This window comes from Alligator mississippiensis, chromosome 3 (assembly GCF_030867095.1).
Source record: "Alligator mississippiensis isolate rAllMis1 chromosome 3, rAllMis1, whole genome shotgun sequence".
NCBI lineage: Eukaryota > Metazoa > Chordata > Crocodylia > Alligatoridae > Alligator > Alligator mississippiensis.
The window spans coordinates 22,530,579-22,552,870 of NC_081826.1; the positions used below are offsets into that span (position 1 = coordinate 22,530,579).

At 41.3% G+C, this 22,292-nt stretch overlaps 2 protein-coding genes across 3 annotated transcripts in view; one reads left to right on the plus strand and one right to left on the minus strand.

The window, feature by feature from the left end:
- Nucleotides 1–6,485, minus strand: part of MTBP (MDM2 binding protein) — an 85,361-nt gene extending 78,876 nt beyond the window's left edge. Inside the window, exons 1-5 of one of the 2 annotated variants that reach the window (XM_059723793.1) lie at nucleotides 6,376–6,459; nucleotides 4,939–5,019; nucleotides 2,179–2,252; nucleotides 1,942–2,081; nucleotides 750–808 (exon numbers count right to left, since the gene is read on the minus strand). In XM_059723793.1, coding sequence (XP_059579776.1) covers nucleotides 750–808; nucleotides 1,942–2,081; nucleotides 2,179–2,252; nucleotides 4,939–5,019; nucleotides 6,376–6,430 — 409 coding nt within the window. In that variant the 5' untranslated portion in view covers nucleotides 6,431–6,459. Of the gene's footprint in view, nucleotides 1–749; nucleotides 809–1,941; nucleotides 2,082–2,178; nucleotides 2,253–4,938; nucleotides 5,020–6,375 lie in introns of both variants that reach the window. The other variant, XM_059723792.1, reaches the window with a different exon arrangement.
- Nucleotides 6,482–22,292, plus strand: part of MRPL13 (mitochondrial ribosomal protein L13) — a 65,960-nt gene continuing 50,149 nt past the window's right edge. Inside the window, exons 1-3 of the mRNA XM_014603858.3 lie at nucleotides 6,482–6,569; nucleotides 6,827–6,950; nucleotides 17,534–17,627. Coding sequence (XP_014459344.1) covers nucleotides 6,543–6,569; nucleotides 6,827–6,950; nucleotides 17,534–17,627 — 245 coding nt within the window. The 5' untranslated portion in view covers nucleotides 6,482–6,542. The remainder of the gene's footprint in view (nucleotides 6,570–6,826; nucleotides 6,951–17,533; nucleotides 17,628–22,292) is intronic.

Genomic DNA, 22,292 nt, shown 5'->3' on the forward strand with positions numbered 1-22,292 from the left:
CTCTTATTCTACCCAACACATCTGGACTGTGCCCAATTTCTTCCTGATTGACATATGCATGTGCCATTCTTCTCTTCCTATCCTACAACTCTGCCTCAACTACTGCAACAGTCTCCCTGGCTTCCTAAAACACTCATTTAGAAAAACTTAGGTTTATATGTAAAATCTAAAAATATCTAAATGTACTACTATTAATACAATATTTAAGCATATTGTATTTAAATACTGAAATATACATATCTATACACAAACTGCAGTTGGTAATGCCTGTCAAGCTGATTTTCATTCCCTTTAAACCTCTCTACTGCTCACATCCTTTATAGGGTGAAACAAATTTAAGCTGTCTGTCATTTTCAAAGCTCTCTGTAATTACTCCTCCCTGCTCAGCTTTGTACATCGAGTATTCACACAGGCTACCTCATTCTCCTTCTTAACCAATGTTCTCAGCAATATCTGCTATTCTCTTATCTTCTTACATGGTCACTTGAATCCCTTTCCATTCCCCCTTCCTCCTGACCTGATTTGCAACAGTAACATTTTCTCCATTAGTTCTTCCAACAACTACCTCTGTGGAGCTGTCTAGAGTGAAGCCAGAGGGCAAATGCTGTCATTCCTGTACCACTAGCTTTTGTCTACTTATCTGTGCGGCTTTGCATAAACAGAGTTCCAAACCATTATGATAAATACATACTTCTCAGTGGTCTTCTCCAGAAGACTGATTTTTTGATTTCCACATATTGCATGATTACCTGGAGCAGGGAGCTTGTCTGACAACTGATGAAGACTCTCTGCAGCTTCTTCATAAACACTGAGATTAAGTTGGGGAAACAAAATTACATATATAGTAATTTAGAACTGAGTTGGAAAGATGCAAGTGATATTTATCACTTTGTAGAGTACTTTGAAGATGTTAAACACTAACATTTTCATCAAATGAACCCAATATGCATCAGTCATCTTCACTTTTACTGAAGAAAGAATAGGTTAAGTGCTTTCGTACAGGAGACTCACTTGATGATAGAATTAAGGTTAGAATTTAAGAGTATCTGGTTCCTAGCCCTATGATCTGTGTATTAACCTAGACTCCCTCTAAAGTGAATTACCAAACGTATTTTCCATTTCACATATGTGTCCTTATGAGCACCAGAAGTTAATACCACAGCTAACTACCAACAGTGATGTAGGTATTATACTAGTTATATTTAGCACAAATCATTTTATTTTCACCAACTCACGAAACTTGTTTCTATATATAAGTGTACTCTGCAGCAGTTTATTTTCCAAAGGAAATACGCCGAAGCATATTTTAGGATGCAAGAAATGAAAATGCAAGCGCATATAGCTTTGAAACCTTTACCACATAAAACCTAGGATTTTAAATTAAAAGGTTTTAGGAATCTAAGAGTTTTCCATAGTTCAAAATCATAAAAAGAACAGAGTCATTTGGTTCCCTTTATGTTAAGAAGGGCAAATGTCAGTGACTTTACCTTATTATTATTTAGACTGCATGCTAATTAACCACTTAGACTGGTAACTGCCTCACTATTTAATTTGCAATTTGAAACATAAATCTGACCCATCTGACCCTCTTTAAAGTATTTCCTGAATTCATGTCATAGGAAAGTTGCGCTATGATGTTTCAGTGTATTGTTCACAAGCAGTTTTTCCCCTCGGTCATTTTATTTTAGAAGGCAAGAAACTTATTTCTGTTTTTTCCTGAGATTAAGTAAAAACCTTAAAGAAATGCATACAGTAAAAAAGGATGAGAATATTGTTGGACTAGTGACTTCCTCATCTTTTGCACTGCATTCTAAGATGCTGAGATGGATATGGGAAAAGTCTCGCTGCAGGTGGCAAAAATCCAAAGCTCTTGCCTGAAATGCAACCTGTACTTATTAAATATCAAATTAATATGTTTCAATAAAGGTTTAATAAGCCTACTCAGTCAGCAACAGTGACTCTCTGCTGTTACTATCTTCCTCCTCAAAACCCAGGCATTCTTCAGTATTTGTTTGGAGAAAGTGTTCAGTTTCATTTTTCTTTGAGTCAAAACTAATCTCTTCCCAGTCCAGACTGCAGAACTAGTGAAGCAAAAAGAATGCATTAATTACGGTCTGGTTTATGTTGATCAAAGTTTGTTTAGTCAGCTACAGAACTCATAAAACTTCTCTCTCTTACCTGGCAAAACCCACTTACAACTTGATTTGCAAAATACCACTTCCTCATGCCTGGAATACCAGCCAATGAGCACGCTAAAATGAAACGAAACAAATTATTAAACATAAACTAGGTAATCATTCTACTATTTACCACTTATATTCTTATCACAAAGTCTACATCCCTCCACCTCAACCTGTATCTCACCCACTGACTGCCTCAATTTGAATTTTCACTGACTGGCATTCTTGCATACTGGCTTCTATTCCATTCCATCCACGGAGTACAAACCAACTGCAAACTTCCTCAGCCTCAAGAAGAGTGTTTGTACCCAAAAGCTTGCAAAGAAGAACTTTTCCAAATATTTTAGTTCAGGGGTGGGCAAAATGAGGCCTGCAGGCCAGATGTGGCCCACCAGGCCATTCTATCCAGCCTGTGGGGTCCCAACAAAATTTAGAAAAGTAATATTTATCTGCCCTGGCCACCTGTCATGTGGCCCTCGATGGCTTGCCAAAACTCAGTAAGTGGCCCTCTGCCCGAAATAATTGCCCGCCCCTGTTTTAGTTGGTCTAATAAAAGATATTGGGTTTACCCAAAGAACCTTGTCTAAACATAAGCCATTCATCTATAATACACTCTTCCATTTAAAATCTCCCTCATGAAAGATTCTGAATGATGAATTGTATATATTGTTTTGGTCAAGTTAGAAATTCAAGTAATTTAGTCATTTGGCATATGAGCATTGTCAGAAGACAACAGCACATTGTTTTTTTTATGGGTTCTTTCTTTTGGTGAATCTGTACCTTATCATTGCAGGCTTTATTTTGGTCAGCTTAAGGACCAATTCTAATATAATAAAAGCCTTACCATTTCTGTCCGTCTGTCCATGAGGCTCCGGGTCAAATGAGCATGCGTGGCATGAGGCTGCAGGGTGCCGCGAGGGGAGTGGGCAGGGGGGCACAGTCAGCTCCTGCCGAATGCAGCACGTGGCCACAGGGCGCAGCGTGTTCCCAGACACGCTCCCCACATGGCACCCTGCAGCCGTGCACCATGTCCCCACCTACACCAGGAGCAACAAGACACGGGAGGGGTGTGCTCTGTGGGTGCAGGGAGTAGGCATGATGAGCATGCCCCACCCTACAGCCATGTGCTGCACTAGTCTACACTATAAAAGTAATCTAGGTAAGAATACTTTGTTATAGCATAACTAAGGGGCACTTTGTACCTGAAAATTTGGATAACTTCTCTCCCAACTATATAGTTTGTTCAATAAAAGATACTACGAAAAAAACCAACCAAACAAACAAACCCTTATTTCTCAAGTATTTCCTAAGACAGAAACATACACGTTCCCAATTTGCAACACACGAAGAACGTCACATTAAATTATATGTGTAGGATCTAGTCACCACTATAAATTCCTTCTATTCCAATCTGGGTTAAATTAGACAACTATAATTTGCCATTTCCATTCACGGTAAACTGAACTGAATAACAATGACATTTTGGACAAGTTATCAACACTGCAATGTCATGGTTTCTCTCTCAAAGTTTTGCAAACAACCCAATTAATGATCACATTTTAATATGCTAGTGTCACTCAAACACTAGTTTGCTTTTGGCATCACAATTGAAACCAAAAGCATCAAATCCCATAGGATCCTTCAATTGTTGCAAGGATAAATGGCAAGATAACATACAAGTGCTGAGCTCCACCAGAAAGAGCTCTTTATTTCTTAGGATCAGGCCTCAACCATGCCACAAAGGGATTTCCTTAGCAGAGGCATTGCAACAAGTCAGAGGCAGTAGAGAAAGAGCTCCCAGGCCATTGCTCCTACAGGTAGTTTTCAACATTACTGAATTACATTGTTGAAGCTGCTAGGAACAAGTTACAATCTTGTAGTTCAACAAAGTCATTGTACAACCCCTCACAGAGACACAACAAAAACTCCATTTTACAAATACTAGACAAAGTGACATCACATTTTCCCCCCTAACTACCTCCATAGCGCACACACCTGGCAATACAAACAAATACAACATTTAGGGTGGGTGGACTAAATGAACATTTAACTGCAATACTTAATCACTTAATATCAATACTTAATATATTATTATGCAAAGTACTACTAGGGATGGTTAAAACCACAAAGATTATATAAATATATTATTCAACAGGTTTTAATGGAATCTGTCAAATAATTCATCTTGATTAATCTATTAGAGTAGCTGGAGAGCTAGTCAAATACCACAAAAATATACCGTGTGCTCAATTTTAAATGAACAGTCTGAAAAGAGACTATGAACTTACCCAGTGTATGCACATGACCACATTTAATGGAAATCCTTAATGTTCCTTAAGTACACAGCACGCTGGTATTAGGAGTCACAAAATTAACTTGGTTTCTTCATTTCCAAGGCTTTTAATAGTCCCCGTCAGGGATGCTATTATAAACCTTGAATATGAGAGAAGCTAGCCAGTTTGGGGACTGCTAATGCCATAAGATTGACAGTGCTGTAAATAGTTCTCATTAACTACACCATGCTGTGGTATTAGCAGCCCCCAAATTGACCAAATTGCTTGGCCCCCACTTGAATATAAAATGAAAGGCTCCTCCCCATCATGATGAATGGGGGGAAAAAAAACCTCTTATATTCAAGTAAATATGGTAGGCACTTAATATTTTTTTAAACAAAAGGTCCAATACTGAATTTCTATTCAATTACCAACATTTTCTACTTATCCTGGGCAACCCAATTTTCAAAGTGTGCTATATTTACCTGGGAACGTGCTCACATCTGCATTCATAAAAGACCTAAAGTTTTCTTTCAGTAGGTTGAAAACATTTGCCGAAGTCAGACCTGAAAAACATAAATGTCCATTAGTATAAAATAAGACAAACAATTCCTTTCTTGCCAACATGTCATAAGCTTAGTCTGATACTCTGTACTATGGAAGTATATCAGTTTAACTAATTACTTCTCTAAAAAAAAAAAAATCAATGCTAATTGATGTACCTAGGCTTGTTCAGGCTTAACGAGATCTATTTCTACATTGACTTAGTTGAACCAAACGCACTCCAAGTACAGAAAAGCCCAAGTATGAAAACAGACTTCACATTTCCGAAATAAAATTAAACCACAAATCTCCAGTGAAAAGCAATAGCTAGAAAGTTCACAAGATCAGCAGCTGCAGTTACTTTCAGGTGTTCCTGTTCCTCCTTCAGCCTACACTGGGGATCCTAATGTGTGGTCTCAGTGAATGCCATGTGTTGATTTAATACTACTACTTCTGAGAAAGTACCCAAAAAATGAGACTTTCTGAAATTCAGATCATTAGTTACTCCCTGGGCTAGATGATTTTTATTTTTATTTTTTTTAAATACATATACTCGCAATCAAGTCAGGCATCCAGTAACATGCCAGCAGGGTCAGCTCACTTTTTCAGACTACTTCTCCTAAAACCAGCCATGAGAAAAGAAAAAACAAAACAAACAAACAAAAAAAACCCAGAAAAGAAGTTCTCCGCACTTCCAGCCTTGATCAGACTCCAGGGCAACCTGATTTTCAGTGTCCAACAAGCCAACGGGCAGATCTAGGCTTCTGAAGGGTGGGGCGCAGATGGTGAGGTGCATCATCCCATGTAACACAATATTACTTTCCCCAGCTAAAAAGAAACTAGGTGCTTCGCTAATATGCAAGGGGGCTCGGACTGCATTATTTGGCTCAGGTCGCATTATTTGGCTACGCGCGAACAAATGTCACTTTCCTGGAAGGAGTTAAAACCAGTCTGCAGAAAGAGGCCTTTAGCTGCACCCTTGTGCAGCACGGGCTGAAGCCCATCAAGACCAACACGGCTCTGGCCGAGGACCGAGCTACACTATACAAGTAATCCAGGTAAGGAAACTAAGGGGGGCATCACTGACCACTTGGGACAACAACAACAAGACAAAACAGGCACGGGAACAAAGGTCATCGGTTCAAAACGAGGGGGAACACCGAGCAGAGCGCACGGGCCAGGCCGCCGGGCCGCGGAGCAAGGAAGAGCTGGGCTGGGGAAGCGCCGAGGGGGATCCCGAAGGAGACGAGCGGGGTGAACGCACAGCACCCGGGCGGCACAAGGAGCCCCCAGCGCCGGCTGCTCCCACAGGCCCTTGGGACTCGCCCTGCCCCGCCCCGCCCCGCCCCGCCCCGCCCCGCCCGGGCCTCCCGCCGCACCTGGGCCGCCGGCCCTGCGCTCCTCCCAGCCGGCGAGCAGCAGGTAGCGGTCCATGGCCCGGCCGGCTCCCACCGCCGCCTCCGAATCGCCCGCCGCCCACAGCGCGCACTTCCGCTCCCGCTTCCACTTCCGCTTCCGGAAGGGAAGCTCCGCCTACCGGGGCGCCATGGCCAGCTACAGCCGCGCGGCCCAGGTGAGCGGGGCTGCCCCTGGGCCCGCCCAGCGCGGGAGCCCCCGGGGTCTCCTTCTCCCCACCCCAAACCTTGTGATGCTACTGATGGAAACGGCCTCCAGATTTATGCAGCGCCGGACACTGTCCTCCAGCTGCCGGGGGGAAGGGGAGTTGCAGCCTGGGGATTGATTGATTGGTTTGAGTTTGACGGGCCTGGTGCAGCTGTGGAGAGAAGGGAGCCTTTGTCCTTCACTGTTGTCCTCTCCGCTTCCCCGTAGCAATGGGCGACGTTTGCCAGATCCTGGTTCCTCATCGACGGGAGGATGCAGCCGCCAGGGAAAATCGCTGCCCTGACGGTGGTCCGGCTGGAGGGGAGGCACAAGCCCGTGTATCACGCGCTGAGTAAGTGTGGCAGCGGTCGCATCCAGCCGTCTTTGCCTCCAGAGGGGTTTTGTGTCGTGGCTGACGGGGGGGAGTTTATGCTTTTATACAGAAAATCATAGGGGTGATGGTCACGAGCTAAAGGGAGGAAACAGGTAAAAGGTAAAGGAACATTAAAACTGCAGAAACGTACGCTCAGCACCTCATTTCCCCCCCAAATGCATGCTGCTGCTGCTGTCCCCATGGCTGAGTCCAGCTCCTTCAGTCCTGTCCTGCCCGACCAAGCCAGTGGCATCTCCATCTCCACTGTGCGCTCTCTCGTGTAGCCAGGTGTAGGCTGCTTTTTCCTCTCCTTACTCCAGCTTCAAGCAAGCTTCCTCTCCTGTTTGCTGCTGCTTTCTTTTTCTCCCTGGCCCTGGGGGTTTGTAGACCAAATTAGTAGCCATCATCAGTATCACAGCTCTGCTGTTGCACACATTACAGTCGAGGCATTTTAGCAGTTTGGCTCTTAAAATTGTGTTGCCGTCATTCTTCAGGAGTTATAAGATTCCACGTTTTTCCCCCTACTCTTGCATTTCTTTTTCTCCTTGAGATCTTACATTGCATCTATACTTCTGTCTGAAGCTAGACTTTATATTGATGTTCATTCAGCATTTATGTAGCAGAACCCGTGTAATTCCTAGGGTTAGGGAAAATAAAGGTTTGTGAACCACTCGGGTGTATGGACCACTGGTGAGCTTCTGCTGACTGGAGAAGTAGCACCCAAAGCCACAGTAAATGGATGCATAGTTTAAAAAGCCTCTACTTGAGAAGCTGTTGCAAGTTAAGTGGGTTGCAAATCACTTGGATAAAAACTATATGACTTCTGCTACATTGCACTAACATGTATACATCCCATTCATGTTTGGCATCTAGTTGCACTAGATGATCTGAATATATTTGTTTTTAAGATTTCAGCGGACGTGTTGGTTCTTCCTCTGCGGGCAGGCACAAGGATTCATTTTTAGCTCTGCACATTTCTATGTGCTTTGCAGCAATAGAAATATTCTCAAGGGAGGGAGTGAATAAGCAGCCTGCAGCTGTCCCTTTTCTCCTATTCCCTGCACCTATCCCAGACTTGGTTGATCTTGGTCTGGGGGAAGTGCAGGGATCACTTCCCAGACACCTAACTGCTCCTGGGACATGGCATGTTTCCCAGACCAAGGTGAACCTGGTCTGGGAGTTATATCAAGAGAAGACTCCCTGTGTTCCACTCCTCCCAGGGACTGGGGACCAGGAGGAGTCCAGCAGCACTTTCTCCCTACACCTTCCCCAGACTGAGTTCACTAGTTTGGGGAAGGTGTGGGGGGGGTATTTCCCCTCATGGTCCCTGGGAGGCTTAAAGGGGGAGAAATGTACTGTTGTTTGTTCCTCTGGGAAAAAGTCACGTACAGGAGAGATGTTCCTCCTCATTGAATGAAGGAAAAACTTTTCTAGCAGAAGAGTAACATTTCTCCAGTTAGAAACATAATGGCTGTCCATAGCTGATTCATGTAGTACAACTCGTGTAATGAAACCATGAATCTTTAACTGAAGATGGGAATGGAGCTCTTCTGGTAAACTGCTGGTGATTCTAGGTTGAAGACAGATTAAACCCATCTGGGTTCTGGGTTCTATCTGTGGCCATTTAAAATCAGTGAATTCTCTAGCAGAAAAAATGATAACTTATTGTTATAATTAAAATATTGTTTTTTGTTGTGGTGCACCTGGGATCCCCAGTCAGAATCCTGTTTAGCTGAAGTCTTTTGAACATTATGGAGAATCTTAATGAATTCAGTGACTAGGTATCACTTCCTTGGATGCAGTAGAAACCAACAGTAAGTGACAGATCCTGCCTTGAATTGCTGGCTGTGCTTAGCTCTAATCCTGCAGTCTGCTCGCATATCCGGTATGCTGTTGGCCTTCTTTTGCAGCAAGAGAAAGCTGTTGGCTTGTGTATTCAGTTGATGATTCACTGTGAACTCCGCTTCTTTTTCTGCAGAACCATAGCCCAGCCAGTCCTTCCCTAGCCTTTACATATTCATGCAAATTTTTTGATGCTTCCTCCCAAATAGATATTGAGCCATTGAACATAACTGGCTGCACATCTATCTTATAGCACTTTTGTTTAGTCTGCAATTTCTTAGCTTACTAATGAAAATGTGGGGAGAGATGTTGTGTTTTATTTATTTTTTATTTTTAATAGATAATGTAAGTGTAGCTAGTTGTACTGTTCTACTGGTCAACATTTTGACTGGAAAATGTTTTTGAAACTGCTCTTAAAAGCTCCCCAACCATTTATAAAGCTTGTTTGTAGGTTTTTTTTCCAACATCTTGTTATTACAAGCAATGCCTAAGATAGTTAAACTGGAAGAAACAAGATACACAAGTACACATTTTTGTTTTTTTATTTTGTGCTTTTGACACCACAGGGGAGTTGCCCATAATTCAGTGTAATTCTTTTTACTTGTGTTGTTGGCCAGGTCTTATAACAGGGAAACACTTATTTTTTAAAGTAACACAGCATTATTTTGAAGCCATAATGATAGGAAAATACTCAAGAGCAGATATAGGTTTTAAAATGACTTGTAACTTTTTTATTGACAGAATTTCAAGTTGGTTGTCTCTCTTCTGCTGTACATATTAGGAAATTGCCTATTCATATAGAAAGCTACATCTTTTTAAAGTAGAACTTTGAAAATGTATCCTAACAACATGGATGGCTTTTGTATATTTTCAGTTTCATTTGTTTTAATGGATTTCAAAGATACGCTGTTATTTAAAAAAGATTAATGAAACCTGCAGTAAAAGAATTAGTATGATTATTTTTGTTCTTCGCAGGGTAAAGTTAAGTCAGGGTAGTAGCTTAAAGGTTCAGAGAGTCAGACTTTTGTAGGCAGCAGCCTATACTGTTGTTGTTGTTAGTAGTAGTGTTACGGCACCTACAAACCTTAGTTATGGATCCAAACCCCACTGTGTTAGACACTGACAAAAAAAAGAGGGCCCTTCCCATTCTACTGTGATTTGGTCATTAGTCTTCTCTGTGGTGGTAAAGCAAATTATCTTAGGGGATACAAGACATAAAGATATGTTACAACTTCCAATCTTGTACATTCTCTTAAGTTTAGATGCCTTCTTCATTAAATACAAATCTAAATTGAAAATTCATTATTTCAAAACTTTCTGTAAAATTCTACTTTTCAAATAGTGTCTGAAATAAGAACTTAGCATAAAGTAACATGTGCCATTCATTCACTGTTTCACCAGGAATTTTCATATGAAGATTTAGATTCATTTTTATTTTTCAGAGCAGAAAATATAACTTACAACATAAAGGTGATTTTAGGAATGTAAATTTTCAAGCTGCAAAACATCTTTTATCCACAAGATGTCGCTAGATACTAAAGTTGTCTGCGAACTAAAGTTGATAGGAAGCTATGCTAATGAAAAATAGTTTTGATCTTTCTCTGGAAAAGATCTTTTGAGCATTCACTTGAGCACTCATTCAGCTTGAAGTGATGATTGTGAAGGAAGGTTGCTTTACAGGGATTTTATTTGGTCTGTAATAGTTTTGGCACCCTGTCGAAATCTATTTTAATAGTATGATAAATGCTATATGATATTGAGTATATTTTAAGTAATCTAGAAGTGAGTTGGTTATGATGTTTTAAACACTTGAGTTTCTTAAAATATTGAGAAGTAAGTGATAGTATGGAAAAGAGCATGTATGGATTTCTGTTTTGTATCCACTTGTACTTTTTGATGCTGGAAATACAAATAATCACATTTTATATTTATTAACATTTTTTGCAGAATTTTGAGGGGTCCATACTTACAAGGAAAAGAATTGACTTTTATTTTGTATTGGATATTTTTCTTGCATAAAGATCTTCTGTTTGCTTACTCATTTGCCAAAAACTGAACTGAATTCAAGCTCTGTAAAGGGGCACAAATAACTTTATAGATTCATAGATTCATAGATGTTAGGGTCGGAAGGGACCTCAATAGATCATCGAGTCCGACCCCCTGCATAGGCAGGAAAGAGTGCTGGCTCTAGATGACCCCAGCTAGATGCCTATCTAACCTCCTCTTGAAGACCCCCAGGGTAGGGGAGAGCACCACCTCCCTTGGGAGCCCGTTCCAGACCTTGGCCACTCGAACTGTGAAGAAGTTCTTCCTAACGTCCAGTCTAAATCTGCTGTCTGCTAGCTTGTGGCCATTGTTTCTTGTAACCCCCGGGGGCGCCTTGGTGAATAAATCCTCACCAATTCCCTTCTGTACCCCCGTGATGAACTTATAGGCAGCCACAAGGTCGCCTCTCAACCTTCTCTTGCGGAGGCTGAAAAGGTCCAGTTTCTCTAGTCTCTCCTCGTAGGGCTTGGTCTGCAGGCCCTTGACCATACAAGTTGCCCTTCGCTGTACCCTCTCCAGGTTATCCGCATCCTTCTTGAAGTGTGGCGCCCAGAATTGCACGCAGTACTCCAACTGCGGTCTGAATGTATTTAATGTATATTTATCTTGTACTGAGAGAAAAAAATATTATTAACACTTTAACTACTTACATACATTTCAAAATTTTGGCAAAATTATACTGTGTGTATTTGGTCAAAGATTCAAGAACACAAGGATGTTGCTTATGTTTACTGTTGCTTTGTTCCTTTAGTTAATATTTAATGATACAATTATATTTAACCTTTATTAAAATATGGAGGGAGAAGGAAGCCTAACAAAAGTAATTAAATGGAATGCATCTGGAAGTTAATGTGATGTGTTGGAGTTCAGTACAGCTAGCTCAAGGTGGATAATTATAGTTCATCCCTTAAAATAAAATTGCCTTCAGGGTGAAAACATCAGGAATTCCTCAAGCTTGTAATGGTTTGTACTGATTAGAGTTAGGAGAAAGAGTTAAGACTTGTTGTCTTAAAATGAACAAGTTCTGCCCATAGGTTATCAGCTTTGTAAGCTATAATTGACCGAATGACTTCTGGGTATAGGCAGACATCAGGCATTTTATTAAAATAGCAGGGGGTGAGGGGACCGTGAAACCTGTGACGTATCATTTCATAGGAATCATGGAACATTTTAAAATGTTCCCTTGTAAGAATTACCTCTTCCTTTCTGTTTTTAAAGAAATAATGTAACTAGTATTGTAATTTACCCAAAGAGACTCAGATCATACTCTGGTGTCAGGCTTATGCTCTGACTTTTTTTGAATCAAAATTTAAAATAAAATACATACAAGTTTGGGTTTTTTTCTGAAGGTGATATTATTGATTGCTAGACTAATTGTTTTAATTTTACATTTTCTTGTGGGTCTTTTGTGAGTGTAACGGAATAAATATTGTTTTCAAAAATAATTTATATCAGCGATGTGTTCCAAGAACATCTGAAATTCACATTTCCTGCATTACAGCTCATATGGGCTGCTCTGTAGGAACTGAATATGTTTTGAGCTTATGTATAAGCGATTTCCCTGTCCCTGAAGGCACCCGTATCTTGACAAACAAATAATTCATCCAAACAAAAATGTAAAGGGAACATAGATATCCACAGGCAAGATGGATATGATGCTAAGCCAATAAAAATATGTATTCTTGGTGCAGGATAAATAGATAATGCAGTGTGAAGCCATGTCTGTAATCAATTTATTGTGCTAGGCAGTAGCACTCTTAAACATATTATCAATCTATCCAGCCACATTTGCAGCTTGCCTGAGGTGTCTGTAGTATCCCATGCTCTTCCTTTCTGCATTGTTACACAACTCAGTAATGTGCATCTGTTTGGAGACCTCAAGGCTTTTTTCTGCCACCCAAGACTAAGGGAATATTTCCCTGACAAGGACCAGAAGGAGAGCAGGTCCTGGATTGCACCTGAGGACCATAGCTCCACTCTGCATCTGGACACAAACTGTTTGTGCCTCTACACCTGCTCTAAGATTACCAAAAAACACTACTTATTACATTACCACTTCAGCCCCACAAAATGGAGAGCCATACTCAGTCCTAAAAACAACAATGATATCATCATACAGCAGGCTGATAAAGAGAATGCCACAGTTATCATGGACAAAATGGCATACATATAAAAATTGCTCCTCTGCTTAGGGTCAGACCAATCGCCATATTTGGAGTCCAGAAGGAATTTTACCTCATTCTTACATTAGTACAGACTGTGGGAGTTTTGGGTTTCCTCTGCATTGGCGGGTGGGGAGGAGGGGGGCGTGGCCCTCTTCCTTGGATCTCTCAAGTGTATTTTAATAGCTTTTGCAGCAGCAAGACATTGGCTGTCATTCTCCTGCCTTACCTGTGGCAGGTTAGGGTGTTATGCTTTGCAGTTGTGTCAGGGTTGACTCTGTAATTTTATTAATAGGTTAGACAATGGATTTGTATAAAATAGTTTGCATGGGAATGATGTCTCTGGCAGGGGTCTGGACTAGATGACTGCTGAAGGTGCCTTCCGGCCCTACTTTTCTATAATTTGTTTCTATGACCTCATCATATGGATGCATAGGAAGGAATCTCTATAGAGAAATTCCACTTGGACTTTAACGACATTCACTTCTCCATCAAACTGACTGTGCAGTACTCCTCCCAGCAAATTCAGTTCTTTGACACCACTGTGAAAGTTTCATTAGTTTATGTCACCACCACATTGTATTGGAAACCAACTGACCACTACAGTTACCTCTATGCCAGTACTTCTCATCCTGAGCACACTACTAGATCCATCATCTACAGCCAAGCTCCACATTACAATGGGATGCAGACCCTAAGGATCTGGAGCAGGGATTCTTACAATTTCAATACAATCCTAAATCAACAGAGCCAGGGTTGGAGCCCATATAGCCACCCAAATCAACAGAGCCAAGTTTGGACCCCATTCAGTCCTGCTACAATACCAGCCTCAAGACAAGAAAAACAGGATCCCATTGGTTGTCATTTACAGCCCCCAGCTTGAACACCTCGGATACATCAATAATGATCTCTAATCCCGCCTGCAAAATGACAAGCAGCTCAAGGTAACTATGGGGGACGTACCTATCCTGACTTAAAGGCAGCCCGCTATAACTCCTAAATGGCATATCTCCAGGAACAGACTGCCTAACTCCTTTTCTCACTAAGGTACCATATCTTGCTCCAGACCCAGATGCCAGGTTTGGCATGATGAGGTGTATGCTATCACCTGCTTACAGTGCCCCTCTGCTGCCTGCTTTGGGCTGATGGCGTGATCCCTACGTGTAAGAGTGAATGAACGCCAGTCTGACACCAGTACCAGAAAGACGGACAAACCTATGGCAGAGCACTTTAACCTTCCTGAACATTCCAGCTCCAACCTTGGACTGGATGTTTTTAGGTAGCAAAACTTTAAAAATGAACTGAAATGGGAAATTGTGGAACAAGAAATCATCCACAGACTGGACCATGTTATGCATGGTTTAACCCGTGGTCCTCAACCTTTCTAGACTAAAGGCATCCCTTGGGAAATACCAGCTCTTAATTCTCACTTGTTTTTTTTTAACTACAGAAAAATAATAGAACAATTCCTTTGCTGCAGAGAACTCAGACCATAACAGGTCAGAATGAAATGTCTGCATTTATCTTGTGTATCACATTTGCGCACCTAACAGTGCAAGCATTGTGCAGCACCCCATGCCGTGACACCCTGGTTGAAAATCAGTGGTTTAAACTGAGACTCTGGTGTGGTACAGTTTGGAGTTGGGACTGGCTTCAGTGCTGTGCTGGTGTCACTTCCAGCTCCCCACATTTCACTGGGGCCTTGAACCAGTTCAGGGCTGAGATTGAAAAATCAGCTGATTTTTCAATCTCGAGACTGGGGTTGCACTGAGCTGATTCAAGACTCAAAGTGCTACGACTTGTATTAAAGTGCAGCTGCTCAGAACATAAAAATTGCTGTTTTCTGGGTCAGATCATAGGTCCATCTCTCATAGTATGCTGTTACATGGGCAGAGAGTGGATGCTGAAAGGGGGATTGAACTGAGTATGACCAGGGTTTTTTTTCCACTGTGGTTACTGCACAAGTACTAAATGACTGTGCAATAACATCTGCGCAGGCAGGCACACATAGATGGACCCACTGGGGAGTTTTAAGGCATTTGCTTCATGTTCAAGGGTCTGGATAGTACACCTGACTTCTAATGCCTGACTCCTGCCAAAATGAACACTTTGTAGAAATAAAAGGAAAAAAAAAAAGTTGTGGTAGCAATGTTGGACATATCAGATTTTTCACCCTTTCAATATAAGGAATGTAAGTTTCTTGCACAAGTTTTGCAAAAGGCATCTAAGGGTATGGGCACATGAATGCTTAGACCCTTTTCAAAAGGCCGGCAGGTGATGCATTCTGTTTTTTACATGAGCTGAGAAGAATCCAAGCACAGCAAACCGTCTCCAACTTCAACCCTGGATGAAGGAATGTTAAAGTTTGAACTTTTGGATCTTTCTCAGTTCTGGCTCCCTGTGACACCTTTGGAAGGCACTCAAATCTGTGAATCTGTCAAAACACCCTTGTGGAGAATCACTGTCCTAAGGGGATATCCATGGGAAGAAATGTAGTAAGAAACGTGTGAACAGAATACAAGTGGAGTAAAGTGGACAAAAGACTACAAGTGGAAGTTGCACAGAAAAATAAATGGAAATATCCCTCAGCAAAAACTTTTAGGCATCACAAGGTTTATTTTGCATTGAGTCAGTTTCTTCAATAATATCAAATATATCTTTATTGAACTTTTAATAAATTGTTTCATAGACAAATTGAATACATCTTAAAGAGAAACTGACACCAAATCATCTTCCAGTAAATTGATTTAATGGGATAGTCATAGTTAATATACATCATCACAATGATTATCACATTTTAAAGCAAAATTACACTTGTTTCACAGTTCTATAGATAGTCTGGGTTTTAGTCTCTTATTAACTATGGATAATATATGTTAGAATTTCTAATGTTTGAAAAATATTAAGGTACTCTAGAAGTTTTAATTTTAATAATTATTCATGGAATGGATGATCTCTTGAGTAACAAGCAAAATAATGCATTAAAGTCCTTTGCATGGGACACTCACCTCTGTTTGATTGTAGCACAAATGCTTCAGACTAGCACAAAGGTTATATCTGCATATCTTTTTGTTTTTAATACATATTTTTGCCTCAGGCTAAGAATATTTAATAGAAAATGTTTAGAATTCTAAAGAAAATTTTATTAAAATTTAGAAATCTAAAAGTAAAAACATCTAAAGATCTTTTAAAGCCAGATTTAAATTTGCTTGCTTTTATATTTTTCTGGTAGGATAGAGCAACCATATGACCCAGTAAGCAAAACATGTTAGTCTTAGCCATGTAAATAATTGCCCTAACTTCAACTATCTAGGTTGAAAATACTTTTATCTGTTCATTCACCCTTTGATATGTTGATGTTGATAATGGAAAAAGTTAATAATTTTGATGCTTAATACTGACATTTTTAAGATGTTGGTAATTTTTAACAACTTAATCATTTGAGCCATTTGAAATTAGATACCAATTTTGTAGAGGTGTACCAATACATTGATTCATATCATATCGATAAAAAAGAAAATTGACATTATTGGCAATCAGAATTTTTTGGCTGATGTGGCCAATAATGTCACTGATGAATGCTGTGTGCATCCGCACAGCTGCAGCATGCACACAGCTAGGAGTACAGCCCAGCAATGTAGAGAGCAGTGTCCAGCCAGTAGGTCTGCTGGGGGTGGGAATCAAGGCCCCCGCAGTGAGGGAGAGAGTGAGGCTGGGGCTGGGGTTGGCACTGCTTAGCCAGGGTCGGGCAGGACATGGCACAGAGCCACAATTCATCAGGCGGGGGTGGGGGGGAGGCTCCTGTCACTGCGTGCACTTGTGAGGGAGGCATGGAAAGGTATGTGCTGCCTGGATTTGTGCATGGGGTGAGGGCAGGCTGCTGCTGCATGCTTAGGGCCAGGGCTGTGCTGGGCTCTTCTTGGCAGCAGCTGTGGTTGGGGTAGGTGGGGGTGGAGTGGGCAACAGTGACCCTGGGAAAGGGTGTACAGTGGGGGCTGTGGCAAACTTTGGGGTGTCTGCACCCCCCCTTCCCCCCCACATAGCTCCCCTATCCCAGCATTGCTGCCACCCAGCAGCCCACCCTCGCCCCATGCACACATGCAGGAGGCATGTGCCCCCCCCCCCCCCCATTCCTCCCCCAGGGGTGTGTGCAACAGTGGGAGCTGCCCCGTGCTCCTTCTGGACTAACCGCGGCTGTGTCCCGCACCCTGGCTGGGCAGCTCCTACCCTTGCCCCAGCCCTAGCCCCACTCCCTCACTGTAGGGGCCTCGATGTGCCCTCCCCCCCACCCCTTCCTCCCAACAGGCTTACTGGCCAGATGCTGCTCTCCAAGCTGCCAGGCTGCGTATCGGCAATTAGATCGGGATCAGCCAATGTGGTGGGTTGATAATCAGCCATTGATATCAGCCCAAAATACCTTTTATCAGTGCACCCCTGCAATTTTGCAGTGGTAGCAATGTTCTTATTGTCTTTGTGATCATTGAAACTAAATCCGTATCATTTTTAACCTAGGTGACTGTGGAGACCATGTTGTCATAATAAATACAAGACACATTGCTTTTTCCGGGAATAAATGGGAACAGAAGGTGTATTCTTCACATTCTGGGTAAGTGCTCCATCATTTCACAGTAAGTCTTTGAAGAAGTTAATAGTATGAATTGATTCTGCAGCCAGTTTTGGTTTTGTACTTAATTTTTTTTCCCATAAAATATCAGTTCAAAAGGAGACTTGTTTTTGAATATGCTTGGTTTTTGTGTGTGTTTAAGAATGAAGTTTATGTCTATATCATCTTTGGAGTGATCTTGTAAATACTACTGTAAAAATAAGCTCTACCTGTTGTGTCTGTTTGTCTCTAATCCCAAACTTGCAAATTGAGCAAAATAAATGGACACACATCATGATCATGCCTGCCTGCAGCACCATACTGGGGCTCTCCACATACTCTGGACTGCTCAGGCACCTACCCCAAGTATATATTCTGACTAATATACAGGCCTAGGCATGCTTGAGTGGGTAGGGCTACTGGGCTCACTCCAGAGGCCCTTCAGAGAGATTTAAGACATAGCATTGAAAGGTGTTTTTTTTCCTGGCATAACATGCATCACTAGGGAAATAATATGCGATCTCTGGTGTCAGAAGCAGGCATAAATTACATTTATCTAAGAAAACTTTATTATTGGATGGAGATGAAGCCAAAGATGAGGTTATTTTTACTAAAGAGTAGTTTCTTTTGTTTAAAACGTCAAGGAAGCTAACCAAAACCATTATTTTAAGAGGACTGTGGAAATTAACGAGTTATGTTAGCAGATCAAAGGGCAAATAAGATTATGAGATCAACGTTTTGCCTCAAGCAATGAGAAACTGAATAGAAAGATAGTGCAGGCACTTAGTGTTAACAAGATTGTGCCTGGGTGATTTAAACCTCTTTTAAAATCACTGAGGAAATCACTGAAAAATGAGGTTCTATCAAGAAAGAATTGATAATATGTTGTCATTAATGTTATTTCCCAAGCTTCTGGTATGAAGCCTCGGGTATGAGAATTACCACAGTCAATGAAAGCTAGTAAAAACAGTTGCTCCTATATTTGTAATGTGACCACACTAGTTGATTAATTAAAATATCTATTAAAATAGATCCATTGGGGAACAATGCATACATGTCTGTAGGAAAAGTAAAAATGGCAGCAGGAATGGAAGTAAGTTATAGAAATAAATTGAGGCTGTTTGAATAAAAGAATATATATAATACATTTCATGTATTCTTTTAATGGTGTATTAACAGTTTTGGAATTTCCAGTCCTGAAGAATTCAGGAGGTATTAATGAGAGGCTGATTCAGAGCCCATGGACATAGAAAGCCCCAAAATCATTCACTTCATTGGGCTTTTGATCAGCAGTGAAGACAGACTAATGAATTTGTAGAACATAAAAATACTAGTATTCAAATATTCAAAGTAGTAGCTTTGAAAAGAAAACCAAGGAAAATAAGTTAAAAGATGTTAACGTGTAATTAGAGAGTTCTTGCGTCTTAGAAGACTAGAATCAAACAAATATGGGTCATGGATAAGACAACTTGTTCTGAAAATATTAAGCCTCTCAACTTCATATAGATCCTAGAAGCAACATAAACAGAAGGGAAAAAGAAACTTACATGTTAGATGGAATAAGAGTTACATTTGTTGAGGGCTGAATTTGAGAGGGTGAACCCCCGCGTTTTTATTGGGCCCAGAAAGGTGTGAACAAAAGGGTGAAGCTAGCCAACCAGAGGGGCCAGGCAAGGAAAGCTTGAGCCTGCCCTTAGTTTCTTTTCTTATCACACCTGGAGCCTAAGCTTGCCCTTATGTGCTTATCTTCTCACGCTTCCTGTCACCCTGGTTGAGAACCACTGGCATAACCACTGAGTGCATATTAGTGAAGTCTTGCACCTGTGCAATTGTGTGTTTGCATGCTATATCTCATATACAACTCTCCAGCTTAGGCCAGGGGTTGGCAGTTTACAGGCTAGATTTGGCCTGCAGCAGCTCAGAAGGGGAGCAGCTGCCTGGGTGGCAGAGGCGGCACCTCCTGAGTCCTACAGCCCTCCATGCTCCATCTGTTCCCCCTGCGGTGTCTGTAGGCCCCCAGCCCTTTCTGTTGCAACGGCACTGCCATATTTAATCCTGCCTTCACCCTTGGTCACTTGAATCAGTGGCAAGGGTAAGTGCAGGTGGCTTGGGTAGCATAGCGGTAGAGATTTGCAGCCCATGGCAGAGTTCCTGGTTGTAACCAATAGCCTGGGGCAGCAAGGGATTGCCAACTCCTGGCTTAAGGCATCTGGGAAGGGAGAAATCCAGATCTGGGTCTCTCTTTAAAAAGAAGATGAACCCTGACTTGCTTTTAGAACCCAAGGATGCATTCAGGACTGTGAATCCCAAGTGGAAGGAAGTGCTGTCTGACAACCCTGAGTTGGGTAGTCCAGTCCTGATGCCTTAAGACATCTTAACCTACCCTTAGCGTTCCATGCAAAATAGCTTGTGCTCTTCCTTGCCTGTTATGCTGGCTTTTGTTAATCACTTTCTGAGGTATAACTTCATCCCCACGCATTGTATAGGGAACCCAGCCACCTAACCCAGGACTAAATTCTTCACTAGGGGCCAGGAGTCTAAAAGCTGGCTATTGTAATGTTGAACTAAGTCCTTTTGTAGATTCCTACATTCTGAAGCCACTTTTACAACTATGTTTTAGGTTTCAAGGTCACTTAAATGCTTAAGAATTTTTTCCTTTATTTTCCAAGACTAGAATCCATTTGCACTAATCAGTAATGTTTATAATTATGATTAAATGCAATGTTATCTTGAACCAAAGCTTTTATCATAAAATTGTGTGAAATGAATGGTTTTAAGTTCTCAATGCTCTAAACCCAGGGAGTGGCAACATTTGGCCTGTGGGCCGGTTGTGGATCTGGTCTACAGAATCATGGGGCTTTGGCTGTACCTGTGCCTATACTGGGACTGAGTAGCAAGAAGCTGTGCATGCAGGGGAGCTGGAAGCTGTACCTGTGCCACTGCTGCTTTTCTCCCTCTGCCCCACCTTCCCCAAGGCTGTGGCACAGGTACAGCTTCCACCTGGAGGGGAGCTGCACGAGGACTGGGCTGGGGTAAGGAGTGGGAAGGAAAAGCAGGGACAGGGAGAGAACTCCTAGCTGCGTGGCTCTGGGGACGTGAAGAAGGCCCCCTAGCCACCCCCACTGACACTGATGTGTCTCTGAACCCACTCCGCACTGGACTGGGGCTGGGTTGTTCCAGCTCGCTGGTATTAAAAAAAAAAAAAGAAAAAAAAAAAAAGGTTGCTGGCCCTCACTCTAAACCATACAAAAATTAATAACAACTCTTTCTTTTATGAATTTTTGTCTAAAAATGTATTCCTGATTTGTCCAAGTTACAAAGCTCTGAAAATAAATGTTGTAAAAGAAACCTGTTGACAGACCTTTAAACTAGGGTTGGGTATTTGATTGGTCAAAGTTTGGTCAACTGACCAGTCAAATATTGGCCAAAAATTGCCAAATATGGTCCAATATATATTTTTTATTTATATTAAAAATTTCTTACATAATGTTAAAATAAATTTTTATTTCACAATTAAATCATTTGCAAAATACTAAGCACTGAAAAAGCACAATTTTTCCATTAAGAAATGTGTCAAGAAAAGATTAAAAAATCCACCGCGCTGCACTGCCTGCCAAGGGCCTGGCTATGGGCAGCCCGGGGCCACTTGCGCGGGGAGCTACCCCACAGCAAGGAGCCCCAGGCCTCCGCAGCTCATCCCCCACGCAGCCTCTGTACCCCAGCCCTCCATAGTAGGTATGTGCTATCAGTTAAACAATTAATCAGTATAATTAAAAGAGTTTTTAAATGTTTAATTTTTTATTATATTTGTATCCCTAGTTGCTCTAATCACAGAAAATATTCCAATAATATTTGACTGATCTTTGACTGGTCAAAAATATGTAGCCATTTGACAATATTTGACTTTCCATTGACTGGCTTGCCAACCCTACCTTAAACTCAAAGCTGTGTTAGTGGATGCTGCTGTTAATACTTTTTAGTCACCATTGTCTGTGAGGTCATGTAAAAATAATTGTTTGAAGATGGAATAAAGAAAAGATTTCATAGACGCTTATAAAATTAAAAAAAACAACAACACGTGTAGCTATCATTTTGTTGTCATAATCACTTAGATTGTAGTGCAAGGTGGAAGAAAGGAGGAAAAAGTCAATTCAGAACAGATGCTAGAAACTAATTTCCTCACTTGAAGAAAATCATTGTAAGGAAAATGTTTACCAAACAAAGTTGTAGAGGGAAAAATTTGGGGATTATTGTTGTAACAGAGAGAAGAGAAAAATGTACCAGAAAATAATTACAAGGAGGAATGAAGTTCAGAAGGAAAAAAATATAATTATCCATTAATATTCTTCCATAATGTTTAGATTTCTAAATATTAAAGAAATTTGTTCTCTTAATTACTTAAAAAGATTGCATACCACGTTTCAGCACTGTGCCAGGACCTTGGCTCCAGTTTAGTAAGGTGCTTTGGCATGTGTCTAACCTAAACAGTATGAAAAGACCCCATCGGGCTTAGGCAGAGCTCAGTACCTTGCTGAATCAGGCCCCATGTACAGTAACTACCTTAGGTGTGCAGTTGAAAGATTATAGATGGTAATATACACTGGCTGTATCCCATAACACTAGGCTGACCTTAGACTGACCTTCCCCATCCTTCAACTATAACAGAAT